The sequence below is a fragment of the Phlebotomus papatasi genome, chromosome 2 (assembly GCF_024763615.1).
Source record: "Phlebotomus papatasi isolate M1 chromosome 2, Ppap_2.1, whole genome shotgun sequence".
Classification (NCBI taxonomy): domain Eukaryota; kingdom Metazoa; phylum Arthropoda; class Insecta; order Diptera; family Psychodidae; genus Phlebotomus; species Phlebotomus papatasi.
In genome coordinates, this window is record NC_077223.1 from 109216960 (window position 1) to 109242715 (window position 25756).

Sequence of the window (25756 nt, forward strand, 5' to 3'; positions counted from 1 at the left end):
TAAGAAAACGAATGATGTCTTATTTAAACAAAGAAAATCAGATTTTTTAGTCTTACTTACGTGCTGGAAAATTCATTTTTCTTGAAATTATCCTTAAACTTCTAGCTTAATTACTTCTTATCGTTTAATCAGCTAATCCGTGCGCAAAATCACTTTTGAATTTGTGTAATTAAAATTAATTGAGCATCAAAGGTGTCCGCCTTGACGACTTAATGGTAATATTTTATGTGCTAAAAATGATTCATTTCGACTAAATTCATTTTTTGCAATATATTTGCAAGTTTCATTTCTCTTCCAGTTTGTTATATTCTAAGAAATAGTGAATGGACGAATTTTAATTAAATTTATAAAGTCGCAATACTACTTCACAATTTGTATGAACAAATAATTCTAGAATATAGTTTATCAAACTTATTTCTGGGAATTTGGTTTATAAGGCTCTATGTTCATTTAGCCGAATGATAAATTGAGTTGAATCATCAATTTAAAATATATAGGTGACCAACTGGGCAGCAATACTTCGAACCATTTACCACACGGTTCGTAAGCTTTTCTTTAATTCTAATGTTTAAGAACGGTTCTCACCGAAGAGATATGAGAGATCGGATCGGTAAAGACCATCCTTAAGTGCTAGAATTAAAGAAAAGCTTACAAACAGGAGGGGGTGAAAGTCACCCAAACTGAGGGCCAAGTCACCCGTATCAACGGTGCTTCAGAAATAAGAAAATGAATCAAACATCAGCCTTAACGCTAAGTACTTAATTAAGGCCTTTAATTGGACACATTGTTGAAAGACATGTAAAATACCTTCCATTAAGTATGAGTACTTAATTAAATGTACTTAATTAAAGACCTATTCTAATCTAATTATTTTGAAATTGTTTTGCCAACATTATTTGTAAACCAATTTTCTTTTCAAAAACCTGGCGTTAACCTAAATCATATTTATTTTACTTAAATTCCTAATGAACATTTTGACTTAGATTATTATAGTATTACTATCTCAAAGTACTAATGATAATAAAAACCAGGTGTAAATTATTTTAATCGACGCATTTTTTAAAATTTATTTATAAATTCTATAAATTAATAATATTGTGCAGAAAATTTATTGATGAAAACTCTATGAAAATCGCTCTTATTTCTCCTTTAATAATTCATATTTTTAAAGCTCGAAAAAAATACTCAATAAAAAAGTTGCAAGTGTAATAGTAACACAAGTATCTACACTCAATACGGCTTACTTTAACACACAACACTGAGAGAAATCCGAAAAAGTTAAAATAACATTCCGGAAAGGTTAATTTTACTCTGCATTATTGATCCAAAATCGGTGTAAATATTACCATTTTTAGGTGTATTGGGGGTTAAAGTTACCCTTTTTTCATGATGATTTTACCCTCAAAAGATGTAAAATTAACATTAAAAAATGTTGATATATTTTTACACCTAAAAAGTGTTAAAGTTACAAGGAAAAACAGTTAATCGCACCCCTTTTTTTCTCAGTGAAGAGTACCAACAACTCTTTCTAAGCTTAGGTAAAGTTTTTGGTATAATTGCAAAGAATTTATTAACGGGTACTCTGAAGATTAAAACTTATCCTCAAGCAGCAAACATGCTCTAGATCGTTTCAATTTCGTTTCTCATCACGTTTTGGGGGTTCTGGGCAACACCTTCTCAAGTGTTACCGGTAACACTCACTTTTCTCTCGGTGTAGCGATTTTTTCCCTCCGCTTTGAGCCTATGTACATAACCAATTTCATCTGCCACACCCTGTATTAGCCATTGGAGTCTCCCAGAAGGACAAGTTTCCCATTTCATCATCTATTTTTTTCTCTCCTCAGCGATTGATTCCATTGTTGGTCTCAATGTATTCCGATACAGTAGCATTTGAAATACAATCTAATGCATCGAATTTTTTTTTACACCCTAACCACCCAGAGACCTCGGGATTATCGGTAAATTAATACAATATGTGGGCTTATTGATTTTCATCTGATGGGATCCAAGAATATTTTCCAAATATATATCCCAACAATATGAATCACATTCACTGGAGATTTTTTGTTTTGCTTCTTCAGTTTATTTCTAGGGAAAAAATTCCTTTTCCTATTTTTGTTTAGTCTCCCATCCTTGTCCCTTTTCACATTTTTTTTGTTGTTCTCTCAATGTTGCTCCGAATGTTTTTGGTAGAAAGGTATTTTACATGCTTTTTAAGATATATGCATTTGTCAACATTTCTCTGAAGATTGAGATAAGATCGTTCTCAAGAGAGTGTTTTGTATGAAATATTCAAACATTATTGGCTTTGACAAGTTAGACCGGATTCACAAGTTGGAATACTGATTAGTTGAGAAATATGCATTTCCTTAAGAAATTTTTATTTCTTAAAAATTTGGTTATCAGTCTTCTTTATCGTTGAATGAGAGTGAGATTTAAAAATAGTTCAAGTGCATATGAATGGCAAGAATAACTCCGCAATGTTGAAAAGAATTGCTCATTCTAATTCTAAGAAGAAATTTATATATTTTTAATTGTCAAATCATTTATTTTTTATAATTTCACTTTTACGACTTAACCAAGAAGATACGGCTTAAAAAGACAAAAAACACTGTATACTTAATTTAATTCCCAACTGTTCCCAATTGCATTTGAATCAAGTTCGCGCGAATGTATCAGATGTCCAATCAGTTCAAACGATTCTTCTGCGCGCAATTGATTCAAATGGAATTGGAAACAGTTTGGGAATTAAATTAAGAACTACAATTTACTGAAGGCAATTGCAGTTGCTATTTTAGTTCCCATCTGTTCCCAATTGCGTTTTAAAACAAGTACGTGCAAAAGAATCTGAAGTTAGCCGTTGTAGCACCTGGTCTATAACGGTTGGCTTAGAAGAGTCTTCGTCAGGATGGGTTTTCTCCCCTCCCCCAACTCTTCTAAGCTCAACAGTCCTACCACAATATGACAAATTTAGAATTTAAGAGTGCAATAATTCATTCTTTATGGCGCTGGCACACCTTTTCAATTGAGTGAATTTCAACCGATTGAAATTTTATCTCTTACTCTCTCAAACTGAAATCAGATATGGGTGTCTCTTTCTGTCAAATGAAATTTAAAATTGAAATTGATGGCGCTGGCACACCTTTTCAATTGAGTAAAATTCAGTCGATTGAAATTTTACCTCTTACTCTTTCAAACTGAAATAAGATAAAGCTGTCTCTTTTCTGTCAAATGAAATTTAAAATTGAAATTGAAATTGAAAATGAAATTTAAATTTTAAGGTTCCGGCACACCTTTTAGATCGGTCAAATTTCATGAAATCAACATTCACTTCTCTTTCTTTCTTAAAAGACTTGCATAAGTCTGTCCCACTCTTTCGGTCTCAAAATTGGACTGAACCAAATTTAATTTGGTTTGAGGTTTAAAGGAAGAAGAAGAGTGCGAAAGAGTATGATAGACATATGCTAAACTTTTAAGAAAGAAAGGCATGTGAATTTTGATTTTATAAAATTTGAACGATCTAAACTAAAAGGTGTGCCAGAGCCATTAATTTTCATTTGACAGAAAGAGACGGCAATATTTTATTTCAGATTGAAAGAGTAAGAGGTAAAATTTCAATTCATTGAAATTCATCCAATTGAAAAGGTGTGCCAGCGCCATTAGTTTAGAATTAGATTATCATTACAAGGAAGTACTTTCAATCCCCGGTATCTAATGTGGCCTATCTGGCCCTCGGGAAAGTATTGGAAAATGAAGCAGAAATATATTATTGGAGTAAATAAAGGCCTACAAGAGGAATTCTGCTGTTTTCCTGGACATAGGAAGTTATCTTGCCGTCCCTTCGGTCGTGAGTCAATTGAAGCTTGTTGCGACGAGTGGACAGGAAATACCCTATCTCCAGAATCGTAACATAACCAAAAATTGTTCTGGTTGCGATGATTTTAAAAACAAGCTTCCATTTTTGTAATTCACAACCTATTCCGAAAAGCCTTTTGAGAGGTTTCTATTAAAACTTAGCCGTATACTTCAGGCGAATTAATTTTAATTGGCCAATTTCTACAAATACCCAAAAAAAAGTATTCAAATATTCAAAGATGCAACTAAATAATCTAATGGTAATATGAGGAATATTATCATACTATACCGGTTACAGAGATCTCAAAAAACCCTCTATTTTCTTTTGCCTAACTGATTTTTTTTAAAGTCCTGTCATCCATAAAAATGCCCTTTTTAAGTAGAATTTCATAAAATGTAACTGTCTCATTTGAGACAATAAAAGCGAGATATATTGCTTTATTAAAATCCCACATGTGTGATTTAATAACATGCCCCTCTCTCTAACAACTTCGATATTAATGAGAGAAATTTGTGAAATTGTATTTAATTAACACTTCCTTCCACATCCCCTTTTTTCTGGTCTTTTTTCCAGCTATTTTAATCACTCAAAGACACAGCATTTTTGTGGATCTCCCTAACTTCGAATAGCCAGAGGTTTTTTTTTAACGTACACTTGAACTTGCAAAGATGACAGAGACCACTGAGGCACCTGCAGCTGCAACCCAGCCAGACAAAAAGACACCCACAGAGGGCACAAATCCCGATGCCTCCTCCACTCCCAATGAGGAGCAACAGGCAGCCAATGGAAGTCCTGAAAAGAAGGCAGCCACTGAGGAGAAGGACGCTGGTCCACCTCAGGAGCCACCAAAGGAGATGCGAGCTGTTGTCCTGACCGGTTTTGGCGGATTCAAGGGTGTGAAGATTCTCAAGAAGCCCGAACCAAGTCTCCAAGCTGGAGAAGTTCTTATCCGCGTTAGATCATGGTAAGTTAATTTATGTTTTATTCTTGCACTTATCGTACGGTTGCAATGGAAGCGTCTGATCCACTTTTGTGATTTTATTAGTTTGGTCGGAAAAAAATCTTTTGGTTGGATTGTTTATAAAAGGCAGAAAAGGTGAACTGGAGACAAAAGAATTACAGCTGAATTGAGTCTTTTAGATAATAGGCTTCGTTCCTTTAGCCTAGGCTAATTAAATTAGTTTCAGGTTATATAAAGCAAAATTTAGGTTATGTCAAACATAACCTTAAAAATGCAGGCCATGTTCTTGTTGCAGCGTAGAAGATTTTTTTAAACAATATTTTAGACATGAAGAAAATCACTAAACTGAACTCTAACCTCAAAATATGGATGATACATAAACAGAAACATTTAATTGTACACAAAAATTACGCCAATTTATATTTAAAAGCGCTTCATTTGCCATTCAAATGAACAAATTTATTAAAAAAAAAGTGCAAAAGTTTGGAGAATTTTTTGGGGTTAGCATCATTCAAATTTTGAAGGTTATGTTCAGAATATAAATTAGCATTGTTAATTTTTTTCCATGACTAAACATAAAAAAAGAATAAGATCCTTTGACTTGGTGAAGATTAGGAAAACAGGGACAGGTTTTGAGAGGTTATGTTGCATACATTACCTCAAATTGTATAACCTCAAAACTTAACAGTATCACAAACACCTCCTGAACCCTTCTATTGCAACAGTGCGATCTGTGCTTCTGAAGTAAATAATTTGCCCCTCGGGAAGACAGAAGAAGTGAAATGAGAAGAGATATTGCTTTCAAGTGAAAAAAAAAAACTGTCGCTTTCATTGAGATCAGAATCTCCAAGCACACTCTCTTGAGTCTGGGGCAGTTACCAGTGCAAGAATTATATTGAACCATGTGGTCGGCACATGTTGAAAGTTCAGGCATTCCATCTTGGAATTCCATTTTCAGAAGACATCTTTCCATCACAACAAAAACAACTCCATTAAAAAAAATATATATAGAGACTTTACTAGCAAAATTTTACGAAGCCATCGTCCGCATCAATTATCTGGGAATTTGTCTTTCTACACCACAAAAGAAGCTTGACTTCTTTCTTGACTTAGAGAAATTCTCACATAAATTGTTCATTGAATTTATCCAGAGTTATACAACATATAAGTGGATTTATGCTGTGAAGATGACGAAAGACCTCCAAGTCCCGCACTTCCACAAGGCAAAACCTTATTGGATGACGGGATGAACCCTCTTAAATTAAATGATTGATGATGAATGTTATACATTTTTTCTCCATAAATCTTATCAAGCAGCAACTCAAGACTCCGGACTGCATTTATCACTATTTACTACACTTTACCAAATATCAACGAATGAAAGTGGCTCTTACCCAAAATTAATGATGTTAACTAATTCTCAAAGACAATATAATAGCGTGGACATCACTAGAACCTATCACCTTTAGATCTGTTTCTAATTTGGAAAATTTTAATTTGACAGAGAGGTTATTTTTGAAATGTGAGGTTATATTGGGGATAACCTAGAAAACGGACACTTACGGTAGCGAAAATCCATCAGGGCGTTTCTAATTAGGGAACAATTTAATTAAATTTTGAGTTTCATACATTTGCTCTCCTAAAAGGTTACTTTGGAATGTGAGGTTATACTGGGGTATAACTTAAAAATGGATACTTAGGGTAGCGAAACTCAATCAGGGCGCTTTCAATTAGAGAAAAATTAAATTAAATTCTGAGTCTCATTCATTTTTTCCCCCAAAAGGTTGCTTTGGAATGTGAGGTTATGCTTCAAATAACTTTAAAAATTGTAATTTCCAGATAGCATTTAAAAAACTTGAAAGCTATTAAGTGCAACTTTTACCAATCTGAGTTACATATTGATTTAACATAGAAATTATAAATATGATTGAACATGGCAGACAATGCAAGGTTATATTGTGCATAACCTAAAAATTTTGTATAACAAAATAACAAAATCCATGTGTCTTTATTTAGAAAATATTCTATTTAAATATTCAATCTCCTTTATTTATTTATCAAAGACATTTTTTACAATATGAGGTTATGTTTGACATAACCTGAAAAAGAACATTCAAAACAGTAATTAAAATCCTTGAAAATTATTAGCTGAAAATTGTTAAGGAGCAAGTATTTAAGGAGATTACAAAATCCGCATGTTTTCCCTTAAGAAGTATCCTATATATATATATATATATATATATATTTTAAATCTCTCATTCATTTATTCGTCAAAGTCTTTATTTTGCAATATGAGGTTATGTTTTACATAACCTGAAAAAGGTATATTCAAAATTTTAGACCACAAAAGATTTTCTTACAATTTTAAGACAGAAGGCATTATTTTGTTATTTAATTGAAAGATTTTTTTTAAAGAATTTGAGGTTATGTATAATCAAACATTAAATGAAATTTCAAAGCTAAATTAAACTTGCAATTTTTCGATAATTTTGGAATGTGCATTTTAGATGTAATTCCTTCTATTCACACCTATTTAATTTGCTTTATTGTAAATTATTGAAGAAAAAAAACTTGCTCTATAGGCAAATTGACAACACAAGGATGCGTTGACATTTTGAGGTTAGGCTTGTTATAACCTAAAATTTTCCAAACTCACTTGTTTTATTAAATAAGACAATCATTTCAATTGACAAACACTCATAATGAATGCGTTCGCAAGTAAAGTATGAAACTTTGTAAATTCATCGCTGTAATTATTGAGGTTATATTCATAATCTTATCCCATCTTACTACAAAATAACCTCATGGACAAATATTAAAATTTTAGTAATGAAAGTACTTACATAACAACGTGAAATTTAGTCAGTATTTTTTTGCAACTACGTTTGTGCTAGATTAGAACGATCACAGACGAAGAAGGATCGAAATTCAAACATAACCTCAAAACTTCAAAGATATTCTCAATATAATTATCCATTTTTGATACTGCTTACTTTATATAAAAATTTTAAATATGACACTTTTAATATTTGCCCAAAATATAGCCCATTGAAAATTAATGTTAGAAAAGAAAACATAAATTGTAACCTCAAAGATTCCCCGTGATATGATTTGCAAATTTTTGAACAGAAATAAATTCATCTGCTAGAAGTTACAAATTTTCGTAGCAATAGAATTTTCTAAGAGTAGAAGTAATTTATCTGGATTTGGTAAAATATGTCGAACATAACCTCAAAGTTTGTTATTATTTTCAATTGCGGTATTACATTAATTTTTTGCGCAATCCCACAACATTTTTCATTGGTAACTGTTTTTTCTTTTTTTGAATAGTTTTAGAGAGTAAAGTACGAGTGGTATAATGTTAGAAAATATTTTTGCACATAACCTCAACATCAACAATCACAAAGCTTCTTTAAGTTTATAACTACTCCCATTGTGATCATTAAACAGCTTCTACGCACAAGAATTGGTAAACATTCTCTAAATAATGAAAAAGGCGCTGTTCCAGAAAGATTTGTAACATAACCTAGAAATACGTAAACATAACCTTAATATTCTTCAGTGTTAACTGTAGTGTATTTTTCATTTTGGATTCATCCTAATTATCTGTGCTGAACATAACTATATCATCTTTTTTCAACTTTAAGATATTAAGTTTCTCATTGATTGACGGTGTTGCTTTTCAACAGTCACCACTGTAGAGCATAATCAAGTGGTAATAGAATTTTCAGCACTAAAATCTTATGCTGAGTTGAGATCAAGTCTCGACTTGAGGGTCAATTGGTTGGAAAGCAAAGACGCCACTTTTTGATTGACAGCATGCATCGGCAAATCGATCAACCTCTTCTTCAACTTGACACAGTCAGTGCCTCAATGTAGACATGCACTTTGCACATTACTTTTCTTCATAATAATGAAATTTTAACAGCATTTTGCAATGTAACCTGTCGTAACTCTCTATTTTCGAGCCCACAAAATAAATGTTATTGATCATCTATGGATTATTTTCTATTTTATTATGTGTTGCATAGCAACTCCCTCTAGGAGAAAATAGTGTGTGACGTCATAAGTTTTAAGTGAAATTCTCTATATCTCCAAAAAACCTTGGACCTCATTAGTCCTTTTAAAATCAACATTGATACGAATCTTGTTCAACGCAGTTCTTAATCTTATTTCTGTTTTTCTGTGACATCTAACCCTCATCTCTGGCGGCGATCTTTTTAAAAACATTAAAGAAAAAAAATTGCGAGAAAAGTGTGTGACGCTGTAAAATGTTTTTCTTTTCTAACAACATTCCATTTCATTTAGCGTGACGGTTGTTGCACGTCGCCTAATTTTGTTGCAAGCAGAAAGCATACAGAAATGTTTTTTTTTCTTTTTCACGTTATATTTTATTTACAGTAAATAAGTATGGCTCTTTACACACTATAAACCCACATTAGATTGTACACACAATTTCTTCCTAAACACGCTAATCAGCTCGGAGGCTCAGTGCTTTTTATTGCTCGAATTCTGTATACATATGGAGCAATATATAAGAATTTCTCTATTTTTCGAAGATATGTTTTTTTCGTAATTTTAAAAATTATCCCTTTTGGCAAACACTACTGAAGGGTAGGATATAAACTTTGTTACCTAGTCTTGTAATATATTGATGTGAAATCTTCATTTCGAAATAAGAATGATCTTCCGGATCGTTTTTGCCTACATTTCGGACAGTATTTTTTGTTAGCTTTGCCAAAGTTTTTTTTTCTTAATAAATGTAGAAGAAATACCTGAGATTGGAATTTTATTGAGAGACTTAAACAGGATTTCATCTGGAAGATTTACATCTTTTAGCTTTTTTGATTGTAACTCCAGAAATCGTGGGAGTATCTAAAAAGTGGCAAGATTTTGATTCGAATTCGAAACTTTAATTTCGAAATAAAAGTTCCTCAATGGGCTTTAGCCGCTTTATCATAGTACACTTTTTGACTGTCTCTTGGTGCAAAAAAATCCTCATTTACTAAAGCTCTGTCTGATTATATTCGAAATTCGAATATTTTTACGATCAAACGATTTTCAATGGGATAACAGTTTTAAATCAGTAAATAAGAAAATGTGGTTGGTAAAAAAATTCAATGATCAGTGAATAAATTAATGTATGTTTAGTAAACATTTCTAAACGGTGGAATTTTGAATACTGTATCTGACGCAGTTGTGTATTCTATTCATAAGAGGAAGAGAATTCTATTCATAAAGGGAAGAGCGGATTGTCTTCTTCTCAAATCAAAGACTAATTTTTTTCTCCAAAGCTTTGGAGAAAAAAATTTAGTCTTTGATTTGAGAAGAAGACAATCCTCTGACGAACACCGGAAGAAACTGAATAGGTGGAATTTTGATTCGAATTCGAAATCTCCATTTCAAAATTAAAGTTTCTCACTGAACTTGGTACCCTTGGTACACTTTTGCTTAGCTTTCAACGCATAAAATCCTAACCTCTTCGTAAATTCCTTTGAAAGTTTATTTATGATTGAATATTTTTACGTTCAAAGTTCAAACAATTTTAAAGGGGAAAACATTTTTGATCAGTAAATTAGTAAATTTGTTCAGTGAAAAATTCAAATTGGTTAGTAATTTTCGCAACTCTATTTTTGTAGAGGGTGTCATACTCTGGAACACTTTGCCCAGAGAGCGAAAGAGGGGGCTTATCCTGAATCATGTTGCCTCTGCAGGCTCCTAATTTACCATACTTTTTGTATAGGGCCACTTTTGTACAGAGGACAGTTTGTCGTATTTTAAATTAAATAAATTGAATTGAATTGAATTAAAATGCAATATTGTTAGTCAAATTTCTAAACGGCGAGATTTTGATTCGAATACGAAACTTCAATTTCGAAATTCTACATTCGAAATTTCCTCACTGATCTGAGCTTTACACCGGTGCGCTTTTGCCTGGCTTTCGACGCACAAAACCCTCCAATCGAAAGCTCCGTTTGCTTATATTCGAATATTTTGAAACATTTTTAATCTGCAAATTAGCAAATTTTGTTAGTAAAAAAAAGCAAACTGGTCAGTGAATACTTAAGTCTCCGACACACCTTTTAGATCGGGAAAATTTCATGGGATTAAAATAATCATAATTTTGCTCTCGAATGTTTTGTGAATGTATATCTTCTTCTTTCGTACTCAAAATTCTATTAAACTAAATTTAAATTAGTGTGATGTTTGAAAGAAGAAGAAGAGTTCGAAAGAGTGGGATAGATCTATGCAAAATGCTTGAAAAAGAAATGAATGCGAATTTCGACTATATGAAATTTTCCCGATCTAAAAGGTGTGCAAGAGCGATTGAAAATGGCGAGTAAAAATTCAATTTTGACAAATATAAAATCCATTTTCATTCTTATTGATAATTTTGACTAAAATATTATCGAATCTGCTACATTCATTTTAAATCAGGTGATTTTCTTTACTTTTAGAGATATTTCTTTCCCTTGTAAGTTCTTAATGAAACTGGCAAAATGCCTAATGTTGCAGTGAGTAATTGTTTAGTGAATATATTGTGAATATCTGGTTATACGATCTCATTTCGAAGTTGGAAACGTTTTGAAATAAAACAGAAAATAAAGGAGATAAACTCCCTTCAGGTGTGTCCGGGTGGTTATCCTTTCAGGACAGGAAAACATTAATACTTTTGTCAAATATTTTGCAATATTTTGCAAAAAAAACATGAATATTTTGCATGTGGCAAAAATATTCGTGTTTTCCTGTCATAGAGTTTCGATTGAAATAAAAAAATTTTAGAACTATGTTATCCGGGACACATTCTGGGGGATTATAACAGTAGAAATGGAGATTTTATCACAAGAATGAACAACTAGGGAAGATTTTTCGAGGTTCATCGGTGGATAGCATAGTACAGTAGACTCTCGCAAATTCGGCTCTTTTAAGATCAGGCCACTTTTTAATTCGGGCAGCGGTTACGTTTGAAAAAAGTTTGTTGTCATTTTTCAAGTTTGATTATGATTATCAAATGAATCAAATATGCTCAAATTTGGCATGGTTTGTCTTAGTTCTTTGTCGCCCGAATTTCTGTCTAATTCGGCTGATATTTCGGTCCCATATGCCCGAATTTGAGAGAGTCTACTGTAATGTGTATTTCAGATCGAAAATCGGTTCCAAAGCAATATAGTATGTCATCCGAGACACTTCTGGGGGATTATAACAGTAGAAATGAAGACTCAATCTCAGAAACGAACCAATAGGGAATATTTCCCAAGACTCACCAGTGCATAGCGCAATGGGATGTAAATAAAAATATCTGCAATTGGACAATTCAAGAATTCGAGCATTCTACGAAGTCTGGGTCACTTAGTCACTTCGTTTTCATCTTGATGCTTTTTTCGAGCTTCCTGAGAATTATTATCTGAAATGGAGGTTATATTTTGTCTTAGAATGTCATATAAAAGCATCTGTTAGCAGTTCTGGAAGACTGGTTGGTGTGGATAGGAAAAGATGGAGAATTTATTAGTAGGATTTTTGCATCAACGGATGCTTGTTATAAAAATGATCTTTTAGCCAAAGCTGGTGGAAGATGAGTAAAATAAGAAAAACTACGTGCATCATAAATGCACTTGAGACACTCCACTTCAGCTCTATTGTGCACCAGAGAGTGTCTCTCTTATTGAATTTTCCTTCGTCTTCCCCTTTTTTTCCACCCAGACACTCAATTACTCATTTTATTGAGTCATTGGCTCACCCGGCTCACCCTATCAAACCATCACGACTTGCACAGTAGATGCAATTAAAAGAGCATCGAGAGACTGTTGCTGATGCCATCGCTATGGGCATGTTTCAGTAGCATGCACTGACCGGGCATGTCATACAAATGTGTTAGAAAATGCCATTTTGCCCAAAAAAAAAGACCGTGGAATTTGGCTTTTGATTTATGGACAAACAAAAAAGTGCCATCCAAAAAGATTTGGATTATAGCAAACAATATGAATGATAATAAAGTGAAAAGAGCTTCACTGGAGGCCTTCCATAGTCACTGTATTTTATTTTTTCGGTGGCAGCGATTCGCAAGACTGACTGTTGCTCTCTTCCATCAGCCAAATAAGAATTAAATGGGGCTATTGAGCGTGAAATAAATGCGAACAATGCGAACAATAAATGGCACAATATGATCATGAAATTGATGTACATGGGGATGCTATATCAATTTTCTTTCTTTCAAGTCTCTATCTCTCTCTCCCGAGCAGTTTAGTGAAATTATATTAAGTTTATTGACCTACATTCAATAAAAAAAAAGAAAAAAAATCACACACAATTCAGAGGATTTTCGCTGGATTTTCGCCATGAGAAGCATTTTATTTACCCAACCATTTCTGACTTTTTGCCCCCGTCTTGTCCCTCTGTGAGTGATTTTCCGAGTGCTTTCCTCCCACACTCTGTTAATGTGAAGAAAAACACCCTACCGCATCGTTAGAATTCATGATGTGTTCGCCGGGTGAAATGAGGGAGATTTTCCGCCATTTCTGGGCGGACAGGTTGGAAGGGGGATGAGAGAGACCAAGAAAAATCCCTCTCATGTGCAATTTCATCTGGTTTCCTTTACCCCCGTGTGCGAAATGATAAATTGACGTGTTGATCAAATTCTTGAATAATGTTCATGGTCCAAGGCATTTCTGCGCTATACACTATCGATTGTTTTGATTTTGTGGGGGAAAACCAGGAAAATACGTCTTGGAAAACATTGATAAAAAAAAATATACAGGGAGTTCCGCTTTCAACGAAATTCTCTGGATCAAAAAAAGCCCGCGAATTGATTCCAGTGACACAGAAAATTTGCATAACCACAGGGGAAGTCTTTTTAATAAGTTAAGGCCTTGACAGACCTGAGGGTTAGCCGAGAGATGTCTTAGCGTAATTATATTCCAAATAATGGTTAAACCACATTTTTATCATTTTCTACTAAGCCGTCCCTCGGCTTAAGGGCAGAATCAGATTGACAGCAAAATGCTCACCGTATTTCGTTAATTTACGCACTTTCATTGCAATTCTTACGAAAATTTTCCATTACCGTATTACCTTATCTCATATTCGGTGGCACTAGGTGATAATAATATACACAGTAAAAAATTATTGGCTGCCTTACCATGATTTTCAATGTAAATTTTACATTAATCATGTAATCGTGTGTACTGATACACATTTGTGTAATTTGTACACATTTTGTCTGAAAACTGTGTAATTTGTACACATTTTGTCTGAAAACTGTGTAATTTGTACACATTTTACTTGAAAACTGTGTAATTTTACATGAAATATGTAGAAAATGTACACAATTGTGTAATCATTCGCAATTTATTACACGGTTTGCAATTACATCAAATTTAAGTTATATATTTTCATATTACACATTTTGCTGAAATACATAATTTGTGTAACTTTACACGAATAATCGTGGTAAAAAAGCAAACCAACGATTATCCTTGTAAATTTTTTTTACTGTGTAAGAAAATTGAAGAAATAAAATGAAAATGCGATAAAAGGTGAAACTTAAACTTCCTGAAATATCCTGTGTAGACTGTTTTTATAGGTTATGTGGAACATAACCTCACATTTACAAATAACCTCTAAAAGTCAAATTAAAGAATGAAGATAAAAATACTTTGACTTTATAGCAATTCAGGAAGGGTCTTCGAATGAGTCTAACGTTAATCCACCTTGACTTATGGGGAGTTGCATGGAAGTTTCAGAAGTGGGATGATGGATCATAAAACATGCTCACAGACAATGCATACATGCACAAAAGAGCACTCTCTCTCTCTTGTGAGATGCTTGTCCCAAGCAAGGGCTAAGGTCAAATTGATGTCATTGCACTTTTCGATTGTCCACAAGTAATCTGCGCACTCAACACAACCGCACATTGTACATAGAATTAAAAGATTTATTAATAAAAAAAAAGGAGTATAACAAGAGAAGAGAGATGGAAAGAGTGTTTGGGATGAAAAAGTGTTGTCGTGCAATTATTCATTTGTATTCCCTTGACTTTCTTCATATCTTCCTCTTCTCCCATCAATTTCTCTTAAAGTTTTCTCGAAGCAAAATTTCTGAGTCACACAAACTGCGGTCATACGATAACGCGTCTCTATACCAAATAAATTGCTCAATACAAAAGCATTATCATTTAGGATTTATTTGCAGTAATTGAAACATTAATATGAATTGATGTTGTGATGTCAAAGAGTCACATCCCAATGAATTTGATTTTGTCCGACCGAGCTCAAGAAGAAAAAGTTGCGACAAAGTCAATTATTTAACACATTCTGCCAAGACATAATCCTTGAGATGAAGTATCCTTGGAAAAGAAAGGTGATTTTCCTGTTTTCTCTTCTTTCACATCTTTTATGACCTTTTGCTGTAATGCTAAAATACATGATTTACTTTTATACGAGTTTATCTACGTGGAAAAGCGTTGTAGGCAGGTATAAAATGCTTCAATTTGGCTTAGAGGTTATTATGGAATTTGAGGTTATATTGAACTTAACCTAAGAAAACCCTAAAGAATATTTTAAAAAATAGCAACGTCGAAACGTTTTGACAAATGGAATGTTCTCATTTTAATTACAAATGACAGAACCAGGGATATTTCTAATGTGATTTAGAAGATGCTTAAATAAAAATTCTAACCTCTAAAACTAAAACAAAGTGGTTGATATGCTGATATAAGATAATTTTGTGATATTCATACAGAGATCACAGTTCTTAGTCTCCTGAAAATGATTGAAAGATCTGAGTAGTTTGCTCTAGTAGTAGTAGTAGTATACACTTATTTGGAGTATTTGAGGTTATGTCAAAATATGCTGCAAATAGATACAACCACAAAAGTCAACACCCGTATTTAGAAATCAAAATCAATTTTGATGGATATTTTAAATTAGTCTGTATAGTATAAATAGTAATGAACATTATTTACATTTTTATACATAACCTCAAATGTCGAAACCTCTCAAAATTTAAATGATTGACCTTGAAACTGTTGTATTTGGGTTTGTTTAGTACGAAATTAAAAGATATATAGAATAAATAGAATAAATAAGATAGACAATAAATAATAAATAAATAGATAATAAATAATAATATAATAATAATAATAATAATAATAAATAATAATAATAATAATAATAATAATAATAGATAGATAGATAATAAATAAATAAATAAGAATAAATAGAAAAGATATATAGAATAAATTTCTTTATTATATTTGATCTTTTGTGAGGGTGGGTTGAATATAACCTCAAATTTAACACTAACCTTATCACCAAAAGGGAAAACTGCAGTTCTGGCGTAACATCTGTCCTGTTTTTTTTTTTTTTAAATTAAGAACGATGGAAAGAAAGAAAATTGATGCCATCTTATTTTGAATTAGTTTATCAATTTCTAACTTCAGAAATATCGTCGGTTGCGTCTACTTCTATCGTATCTGCATTTGTTTTGTATCTGCATTCGGGGCAAGCTACAATACAGACGACCCCTCTTGCGTGAAATGCTGACACAAAAGAAATGCAGATACGACAGATGTAGACGCAACCGACGATATATCAAACACTGCTTACTATAAATATTTCTGGAGTATTTTTCAAATTCTGATACACAATTAAGAGGAAAAAATTGCATGACACATTAAATTTGTTTTTTTTTAATGTTTGATCCTCTCTTTGAGGTTAGGACAAACATAACCTCAAATTAAACGCCAACTTTTTTTTTATCAAATACAAGAATTTGACTTCACGCGTATCATCTCTCCATTTTATGTTTATTTTTCTTTCAATTAAGAATGAAAACAGGAAAGAAAATTCAGAATTAATTTTTCTAATTCTTAACCTCAGAAACATAACAAGCACTGTTTGTAAGGGTTATTATAAATATTTCTGATGTACTTTTCAAATTCTGAAGCATGAGTAACTGACAAAAATTGCATATTGGCATAAAAATTGAAAGTTTTTTGTTATGTTTGATTCCTCTTTTTGAGGTTAGGTCAAACATAACCACAAAATCAACACTAATCTCTTTACCCATGCAAAAAATTAAACTCCTAGAGAATTTTCTCTCTTGTTTATCTTTTTTGCATTAAGAACAAAAACATGAAAGAAAGTTGTTGTAAACGAATTTTGAGGCACTTTTTCAATTTCTAACCTCAATAGTTTTAGAGTATTTTTTATTGTGAGTAATGATTAAGAGGAAAAAGTCTCATGTCACAGTAAAATTGACAGTTTTTAATTATAGTCGATATTTCTTTTAGAGGTTAGGTCAATCATAACCTCAAACTTGGCAATAATCTCTTTACCAAATAGGAAAATTTGATCTCTGGTGTATTTTCTCTCTTGTTAATTGTTTGTTTTATTCGAGTTAAAAGTAAGACCATTAATTTTATGAATAAATCTAACAATCCCAACTCTAAATGTGTTACTTTATCATAAAATAACCTGCAAATGAATTTGTATAAATACATATGCAATGTAATTTAGCCAACTCTCGTCTTGAGCTTGAGCATGAAATTTTAGCATAAGGAAAACATCGTATCATCAAATGAATCCTCCACAGATACACCCAACATAAAATTTTGTACATAGTGTGTGTCATTTGTGAATGGTAAAAGGCGGAAGGATACGCGCATACGGTTTTGAGACGCCTACAGACTTTTCCCGGCAAATAGCGTCAGAATTATCGATCGAGACTCGGTTTCCTCCAACCCGAGACTAAACATAAAATTCCCACTTGAAGGAACGCATAGACGAAATTTCAGCAATATTCCCTTATCCAATTTTGTGAATCATTCTCCTTCTCTTCCTCCTTGATGTTGTGAGAGCATAAATATAGGGAAATTGGGAGGAAACATTTCTATCATTCCATGCAAAATATCTTCCTCACCCAGTTTTTTCTTCCTTCCTAACACATCTCATCGTCAATTAATCATCCCCAACAATGACTGTATTTATGTAAAGGCGATTGCACTCGAGATATTAATGCAATTTCAATGGGAAAAAAGGATGAATAATAGCCCATATCGTGTCAAATAAATAAAGTTAAATGCTCCAATCGATAGACTTCTTGATCTAATCAAGTATAGAAAAACCTCTCCCAGACTCTGACTAATCCACTTCTACTCTGGGTTATAGATGAGTAATGTGGTTTTCACTCGGCATGTAAATAAATCTTGGTGGAGCGGAGAAGGAAAAAAAATAACACATACTTGAGTTTAACATTTCAAGTGAAGATTTTTATACTGCATCTTGTATCTCTGGTGAGATTTTTTTTTCATCTCATCCTTCTCAAGAGTAATTTTATCTCTAATTTTTTTTCGATTTTTCTCTCCGGGGTAAATAACAACAAAATTGTCTGAAATGCACATAAGATGAACTTAGAGAGACACAGAATCCATTTAAAGATGGAAAAAATGATTGACATTTATGCTGAACAGCAACACATTTTTCAAATCCTTTCGAGATTGAGGCATTAATCCTAGAAAATGTTCAAATGAAAAATCTCCACTCAAATGATGCTAAAGTTTACAAATGATTTCAGTGAATAAAGATGGAATAGTTGACATGGCTTGAAATTTAAATTGTGTACGTTCTATAAAAGTCGAAGTTTCGAAATTCGAAATTCGAATTTCGAAAACTTAAATTCTCGCCTTCGAATGCTTAAAATTGCAAATTTCACTTTAGACATCTTAAAATTTTACTTATGAATACCCCTTTAAGTTTTAAAATCAAATTTTGAACACAGTTCGAGAACAATTTTCGAAATCTTCGAATTGAATTGAAAATCTCGAAAAACAAGTTCCATTAAAAGAGACAATTGATTAATTCCCACAAAAAAAAAACAATTACAATGAATTTGATTTGTAAAAATTGTTGCTTTTCTGTAAAATTACTTTTAAAATTCTGACTCGAAAATTTCGAAAATAAGATTCGGACTTCAGAAAAATATATTTTATTACAAAAGTGATGAAATTAAACATAAATCTTAAATTTTAAAGATAAATATACGTTTCTCAGGGATTTTCTAGATTCACAAAATTGTAAGTCTGTAGAGTGAAAAAATAGCTGTTAACTCTATTGGAGATTGACTCTATCGAGGTCCCACTGTATTTCTAAAATTACTTTCGAAATAAATAAAAGCACATTTACCTCAAACAAACTAATGAGTTCTAAAGGAAACCAAAAAACAGTAAATTTTATTTAGAAGAACATCTGCTTTCCCCAAAGCTTTTCTTTAAATATTCTTCTAGCTGGACTCTTAAAATTCAATTTCGATTATTACTTACGAAAGACCAAAAAAACACATTTACTTCAAGCAAATTAATGAGTTCGAAAGGAAACCAAAAAACAGTAAATTTGGCTAAGAAGAACGTCTGCTTTTCTCAAGACTTTTCTTTAAATATTGTTCCTGATTTACAAAATTGAATTTCGAAAATTACTTTCGAGATCCTCAAATAAGCTTTTCAAATAAGCGAACTTCAAATAAGCTAATAAGTTCCACAGAAAACGAAAAGTAGCAAATTTGACTTATAACAACTTCGGCTTTTCATTAAATCATCCTTTAGATGAAGAGAATGAAAATTCGAAAATTACATTCGAAATTCTGACAAATAAACCTCATTCCAAATTCCAAAGAATATCCTGATATCCAAAACAAAACAACATCAGTAAATTTATCCTGATACTGCTTTCGTTTTTTTTTTCTTTAAATTCTTCTGTGAATTTTTGAAAGAAATTTCGAAAAACACTTTTCAAATCTCGAAAAAACAGTCTTGTATAAAAAGAATAAAGATGTTCGAAAGAAACTAATAGTGAAATTTCTGCTTCGTTTTACAATTAATATAGTGTAATAAAATTCAGATTCGAAAGTTATTTTCGAACTTCTGCAAAAGAAAACGGTGCAAAAATAAAACCTTTTTTAAAAAGAAAATCATGAAAGCAAATTTTCGATATACCGAAAAAAATTCTTTCTAAAGGAATTACAATTGCTGAATTAAACACATTAAATTTTATAAAAAAAATTCAAGTTTGCTTATAGGTTTGATTTCTGTACTTCGGAAAATCAAATTTCGAAAAGTGATTTATTAAGACGTCTACACATTGGGAGCAATTTTCGTCAAAAATTGCGTTTTTGACAGAAATTTGACGTTTCCCCCTACAACCCTGCAGGGAATTTCCTTCAAAAAAGCAATTTTTGACAAAAATTGCTCCCAATGTGTAGAGGCCATTAGAGAGCAAGGAGTGGTCTCTCTCAAGAAGAATAATTTTGGAATTGTGTTTTGTTTCTTTCGTGAATTTATACTTGATTTTACTTCGTGGATTTATGCTTGATTGATTTCGAAAGTAATATCGAAAATAATTTTAAACTTGCTTTCTTTTAGAACTTAGGCTCTTGCGATTGGGCAGTTTTATTTTTAAGAGATGAAGGATAAACGACAGTATTAGTGGGCGCAATGAAAAATTCTTTCTGTCTTCCCTTTGTAGTTCTGACTAATTTCGAAAATACGATTTCGAAAACAATCAATGAAATTAAATATATCTTCATTGCAATGCCTAAAAGAAGAAATCAAATACTAGTTTTTAGTAACTCCAAAAGTTCATCTTTCTGAAAAAAGAATATAAACCTATTTTCGAAAATCACTTTCGAATATAAAATACATTCTTTTTGTAAAGAGTAAATTCCTCAATTGTGGTAAACAACCCAACCGTCAGTGAGATTCACTTTGTCTGAACACTTGTTCTATTCCTTTTCGTTGCAGTGGATTGAACTTCCAGGATTTAATGGTACGTCTGGGTGCTATTGATTCTCCCCCCAAGACCCCATGCATCTTAGGACTTGAGTGTGCTGGTGAAGTTGAGGCAGTCGGAGAGGGTGTTGAGAACTTTAAGGTAATAGAGCACGATTGTGCACAAGTCTGAAGATATTCTTTTTGCATCTCTTGGCCTGAGATGATAGGGAGGCAGGGGGTATTGATTTTCTTGTCATATTTTTGGACAGGTTGGAGATCGTGTTGTGGCTCTTCCAGAATTCAAAGCATGGGCCGAACTTGTCACCGTCCCAGCCAAGTATGTCTATCACATTCCCGATGAGATGTCCTTTGCAGATGCAGCAGCCATTGCCATCAACTACATTGTGGCGTACATCATTCTCTTTGACTTGGCATCAATCAAGCCAGGAAAGTCCGTCTTACTCCATTCAGCCGGAGGTGGTGTGGTAAGTTTGCTGACATTCACTTTTACTTGAGATTTTCATGTTATATATCTGGGCTTTAGAGTTGGAATGACGTCTTCCTTATTTCGAACATTTCATCCTCAATATATTCGAGTTCTCTTTGTCAGAATTTTGGCAAAAATGGTGGAAATGGAAGGTCTTGCAAAAAGCTAAAAGCTAGAACATTACTTTTTGTGACGCTCTAACCGAAAGCAGGTTTTCGAAATTTCGAAAATTGTATATTTCGAAAACATTGTTAAGTTTACATTAAGAAACCTCGAACACAGGAAAACAACGGTTACATCTATTCAATTTCGATATTTTAATGATTAGGATCGAAAATTACAAAAAAAAACCATCCGAGAAAGGAGAAGTTTTTGACTTTTTCATGCGTTTGACAGCTGTCAAAACTAAATAAAATCAGACTGTTTTTTTGACCCATTTCGATGATTGCAAGACCAAATAAAAGGTTCTACAAAACGGTTTAACTCTTCATAAACATAATATAATTCCAAGAAATTACTTGTTCCGCGGAAGTCAAATACAGAGTTTCGAAATGTAATTAATTTGTTTTCGAACACAGAATTGAGAAATTTTTATTCCTTGATTCTCTTACTTGACCTGCTTACAACAATTTTGCACAGTAATAACGTTTCGAAGAGACAAACCCATTTCAAAACTAAGCCAAACCTATTCGAAGAGCAACCTAAAGTCGGAAATGAAAGTTCACATATTCGCCGTTTTAGCGTTGGATGTTCTTTCATTTCAAATTTTCGGTATTCTTGGATTAATCGTCAACAACGTCAATAACAAAAAAGTTAATTTTTTGCAATATTGGAGAATTTAATTAAAATAAATGTCTCTTTTGTCCTTTTCATGAACTGCTACACTTTTAACAACTCGTCGGTTTAAATTTTCGAACTTCCAATGGGTTTTTAGATAAATTTTCTCTTATATGCCTCAAATCGTGAACGTAAGAAATCTTAATTGCTTTATTTCTTATTAAAAAGTGTCTTAGCTAAAACACCGTAGAAGATATTTAACCAAAGTGTCATTGATGTTCGAAAAATTAAACTGAATTTCGAATATTCAAATTAAAGTTTCGGTTAAAGTTTAGAGAAATTCTGAGATACTTAATAAAGAAAATGTTAAAGGAATTGCTCAATAAACTTCGCTGTCTTGATTTTCCTCACAACTAAGTCTAAACTGTCACTGTTAACTATTGAGGTACTTCGACATTCGAACAAAAATAATGTGAATTTTCGAGAGAAATTAACAAACAGTAATTGGGCGCAAATAAAAGTGAAGTTTGATTCTCCAATATTGTTTTTACTAAAAGGTAAAGTGAACCTTGCACAAAATGTCATTGATGCTTGAAGATTTAACCCTTTAAGGACTTTAAGGAGAAGGTTTAAAGTCGGGGGTCAGAAAAAATCACTTTTTCTAACTTTTTAGAGCAAAACATAGCTTTAGAAGGCCGTAGGAAAAATTTCATTTTTGGGTCACCGGTGACCCAATCGTCCTTAAAGGGTTAATCGCAATTTCGAATTTTTATGCTAAAATTTTTGCACAAATTTTCATGGGAAAACTTATGAAATATGAGAATAAAAGACTGGAAAAAGAGTTATTCTGTGAATATGAATTGATTTAATAAATGGAACAGACACTAAAAGCGTCGTTGCTTTGTTTTTCTATCACAAGAAAGTGAAGATCGACACATTTCGACACTCTAGCACTTCAAAATTCGAACATAAAGTACTTTAGTGTCATATGGAAATACTAAGAAATAGGAGCAGGGGATGAATAAGAAAAGCCAATCAGTGAACGGTGAGTGGCAGATCATGCCGATCAGTCGATAGGTAGACTTGTTTACTTCCAGAATAAAAATGTTTCTTTGGTTTTTCAGATAGATGTTCGAATTTTTCAACCGATTTTGGAACCGGTCTTGGAATGTTTTTTCTATTTTCTATCAGTATTCGTAATAATCGTAAAATTTCGTTCTGACACGCGACACGCACTTTACGGTTTTTTTTTACAATTTTGCCTCAATTCTACAATTTTATTTTACGTGGTAATCAAGATCAATATAATTGCAAAATTGATTAAGAACAGCAATAAAAATTCGAAAATCGGAGATGAAAGGTAGAGCTGTCACCGGAACGGTAAGAATTTAATGATTCCTGTCATTCCTGTGATTTTGTCCTAATTGTAGAGGGATTAGGATCTTCTATTCGTGCATTTTTATGAATTTGAAGAAAAGAACTTCCATTTTTGTAAACATTGAAATTTCGAACAACGCAAAATTTCGGACACTAATTCAGATTTCTAACAACTAATTAAATAATCTTCAAAGTAATTCTGTAGTAGCTAAAAAATCCGGAATTTAAACTTGAATCTTCCGGAAATCCTCATTTTTCGGAATTCCGAATGTTTATCCTAGGCACCCTAGGTAGTTTCGAATCCGGATTTTCCAAAAGATTTCGATTAAAAATCAGCACTACGCCAAGCTATTGCAAGTTTATCAATATATTTCCTTCAGTCTACAAATATGATCTCCACTCACGCAATTGTCAATGTTTCGGAAAGGCCTAATGATGGCTCTCCTGATAAAATATCGCGACCTGGCCACAATCATAATGCCTCTTGCCTTAATGCAAAATTGTGTCGTGTCAAATATTCATGCTACTTCCACAATTATTTCTCTATGTGCCTCTTTGACGTGAAAGTTCGTCAGTTGGGCTCCTCTCCATTTTCCCCCCTATATGTTTTTTTTTTCAAATAAAATGGAACGAGGTTGAATAAACTTGTGTGTGCATTTGAACAAAATGTCCCAAGGTGTATTACCTGTAAGTCGAGGTGCGGGGTTGGAAGTTCGCACGTAAGCAGAGACAGACAGACGGGCGCCACGATAAGAATACATTTAGTGTGTTCTATTTTAGCGTACTCCTTCAACTTTTCACAGAAAATTCACCCCTTTTTTCAACAGACCTTTCCTTATTGCCCCCATCCATCGAAAAAAAATCATACCCTTCAATTGCCATCAACCCCTCTGCCACTAGCTACCATTCACCTTGATTACTACGTAATCACCCCAAGAGTCAGTTTAGAATTTTAGCAATTAATTTAGGTCATCGCCACCATATTACAAGGGACATTTGTATGCTAAGTTGGATGAACATATTGGCAACATTTGCATATCAGGTGAGATTATTAATCTCACTTGTTGTGGTAGAGACAGAAATGTCTTCAGGAATTAGCAAGTTGTTTGCCAATTTGTTTTATGACTCCATAAGCATTTTAAAAATCTTCTTTTTGCACCGAGAGAATATTAAGAGATATCGAGACGGTTTTTGTAAGCACAAATTTTAAAATTGTGAATTACAAAATACTTTCTTTTAAAAATGTTTATAAATTGTTGAATTATAAACACAGTAGTCTCTCGCAAATTCGGCTCTTTTAAAATCGGGCAACTTTTTAATTCGGGCAACGGTTACATTTGAAAAAAGTTTGTTGTCATTTTTCAAGTTTGATTAATCTAAGTATCGTAGAAGGCAGTAGTATAAAAGAATTCTACTTCAGTACATGTGACATTACCTAAGAAGTATCTGAAGTTTTTTAATTTCAATTCCAATTTCAACCGTTTTGATTGAATAAAAGATTTCGTAACAATTTGTAAACTCTCTACGATCTGAAAAAGTTACTAAATAAGGCTAAAAGCAACATAATAAAAATCACATTTTAGTACATGTAACATGATAAAAAAGACTGGATTCTATTGGGTTCTAGTAAAAGAAGTAGAAGACTCAATAACTACAACATGAGATATTTGTTGAATTAAGGAAAGAGGCAGTGGAACAAAAGTATCCTAATTTAGTTACATCTATTGCAGGGGCCTCTCGACATTTCATATTTCCATACATTTTTGCATAGAGGCACTGAAGACTATTGGCAAGTTTTTTCCTAAAGAAAATTGACTTATCTGTCTGATATATTTCGAAATAGTGCACTAAAAGCAATCTAAAAATACATATTTCATAATTGTCGCCGAAATAATACAAGAACTACGAGCAAATTTGTTTAAGTCGCGGTGCAATATCTGCAGCATTTTTACAAGGAAAAGTGAAAAATAGCTTCACTTCTTGTTAGGCTTGATGAGCCCCTGATTAAGAGATGTCGAGACGGTTTTTATAAGCAGAAATTTTAAAATTGTGAATTACAAAATACTTTCTTTTAAAAATGTTTATAAATTGTTAAATTATAAATATAATTTTCCTACAAATGATTTAGTTGAAAATAAAAAAATAAGAATAAGAAATCGAATGATTCAAAGGTTTTAGATAACTTGTTATTATGAACACTTTAGAATTTATTAATTGACTTTTGGCAGCTATAGAACAACCTTTTTTTTTTAATACGAAAAGAAGAATAAGAAAATAAAAATTGAAAAAATACAAAAATATTTTCACAGATAGCATTTTTTATTTATTCAATTTCGGCTTAAGAGTTTTGTTTTTGTTAACGCTAAAGAGCGTACAATTACTTTTTAGTACACTTTAGTACACCTACATAACCTCAAAAACAAAAGTGAAATTTATCACCACGCTTTCAATTGATTTCTAATGACAATTTTTTAAAGTTCTGTAAATTTCTATTACGCAAGGAATGTAATAAAATGTCACTAGAGGTTATAGAATCAA

The 25756-nt window shown here is 32.4% G+C and overlaps 1 protein-coding gene across 1 annotated transcript in view; it reads left to right on the plus strand.

Moving 5' to 3' along the window:
- The window catches only part of LOC129800775 (synaptic vesicle membrane protein VAT-1 homolog-like), a 39862-nt gene that overhangs the window by 4415 nt on the left and 9691 nt on the right, over positions 1 to 25756 (plus strand). The window contains exons 2-4 of the mRNA XM_055845402.1: positions 4430 to 4820; positions 20608 to 20737; positions 20847 to 21062. Coding sequence (XP_055701377.1) covers positions 4525 to 4820; positions 20608 to 20737; positions 20847 to 21062 — 642 coding nt within the window. The 5' untranslated portion in view covers positions 4430 to 4524. The remainder of the gene's footprint in view (positions 1 to 4429; positions 4821 to 20607; positions 20738 to 20846; positions 21063 to 25756) is intronic.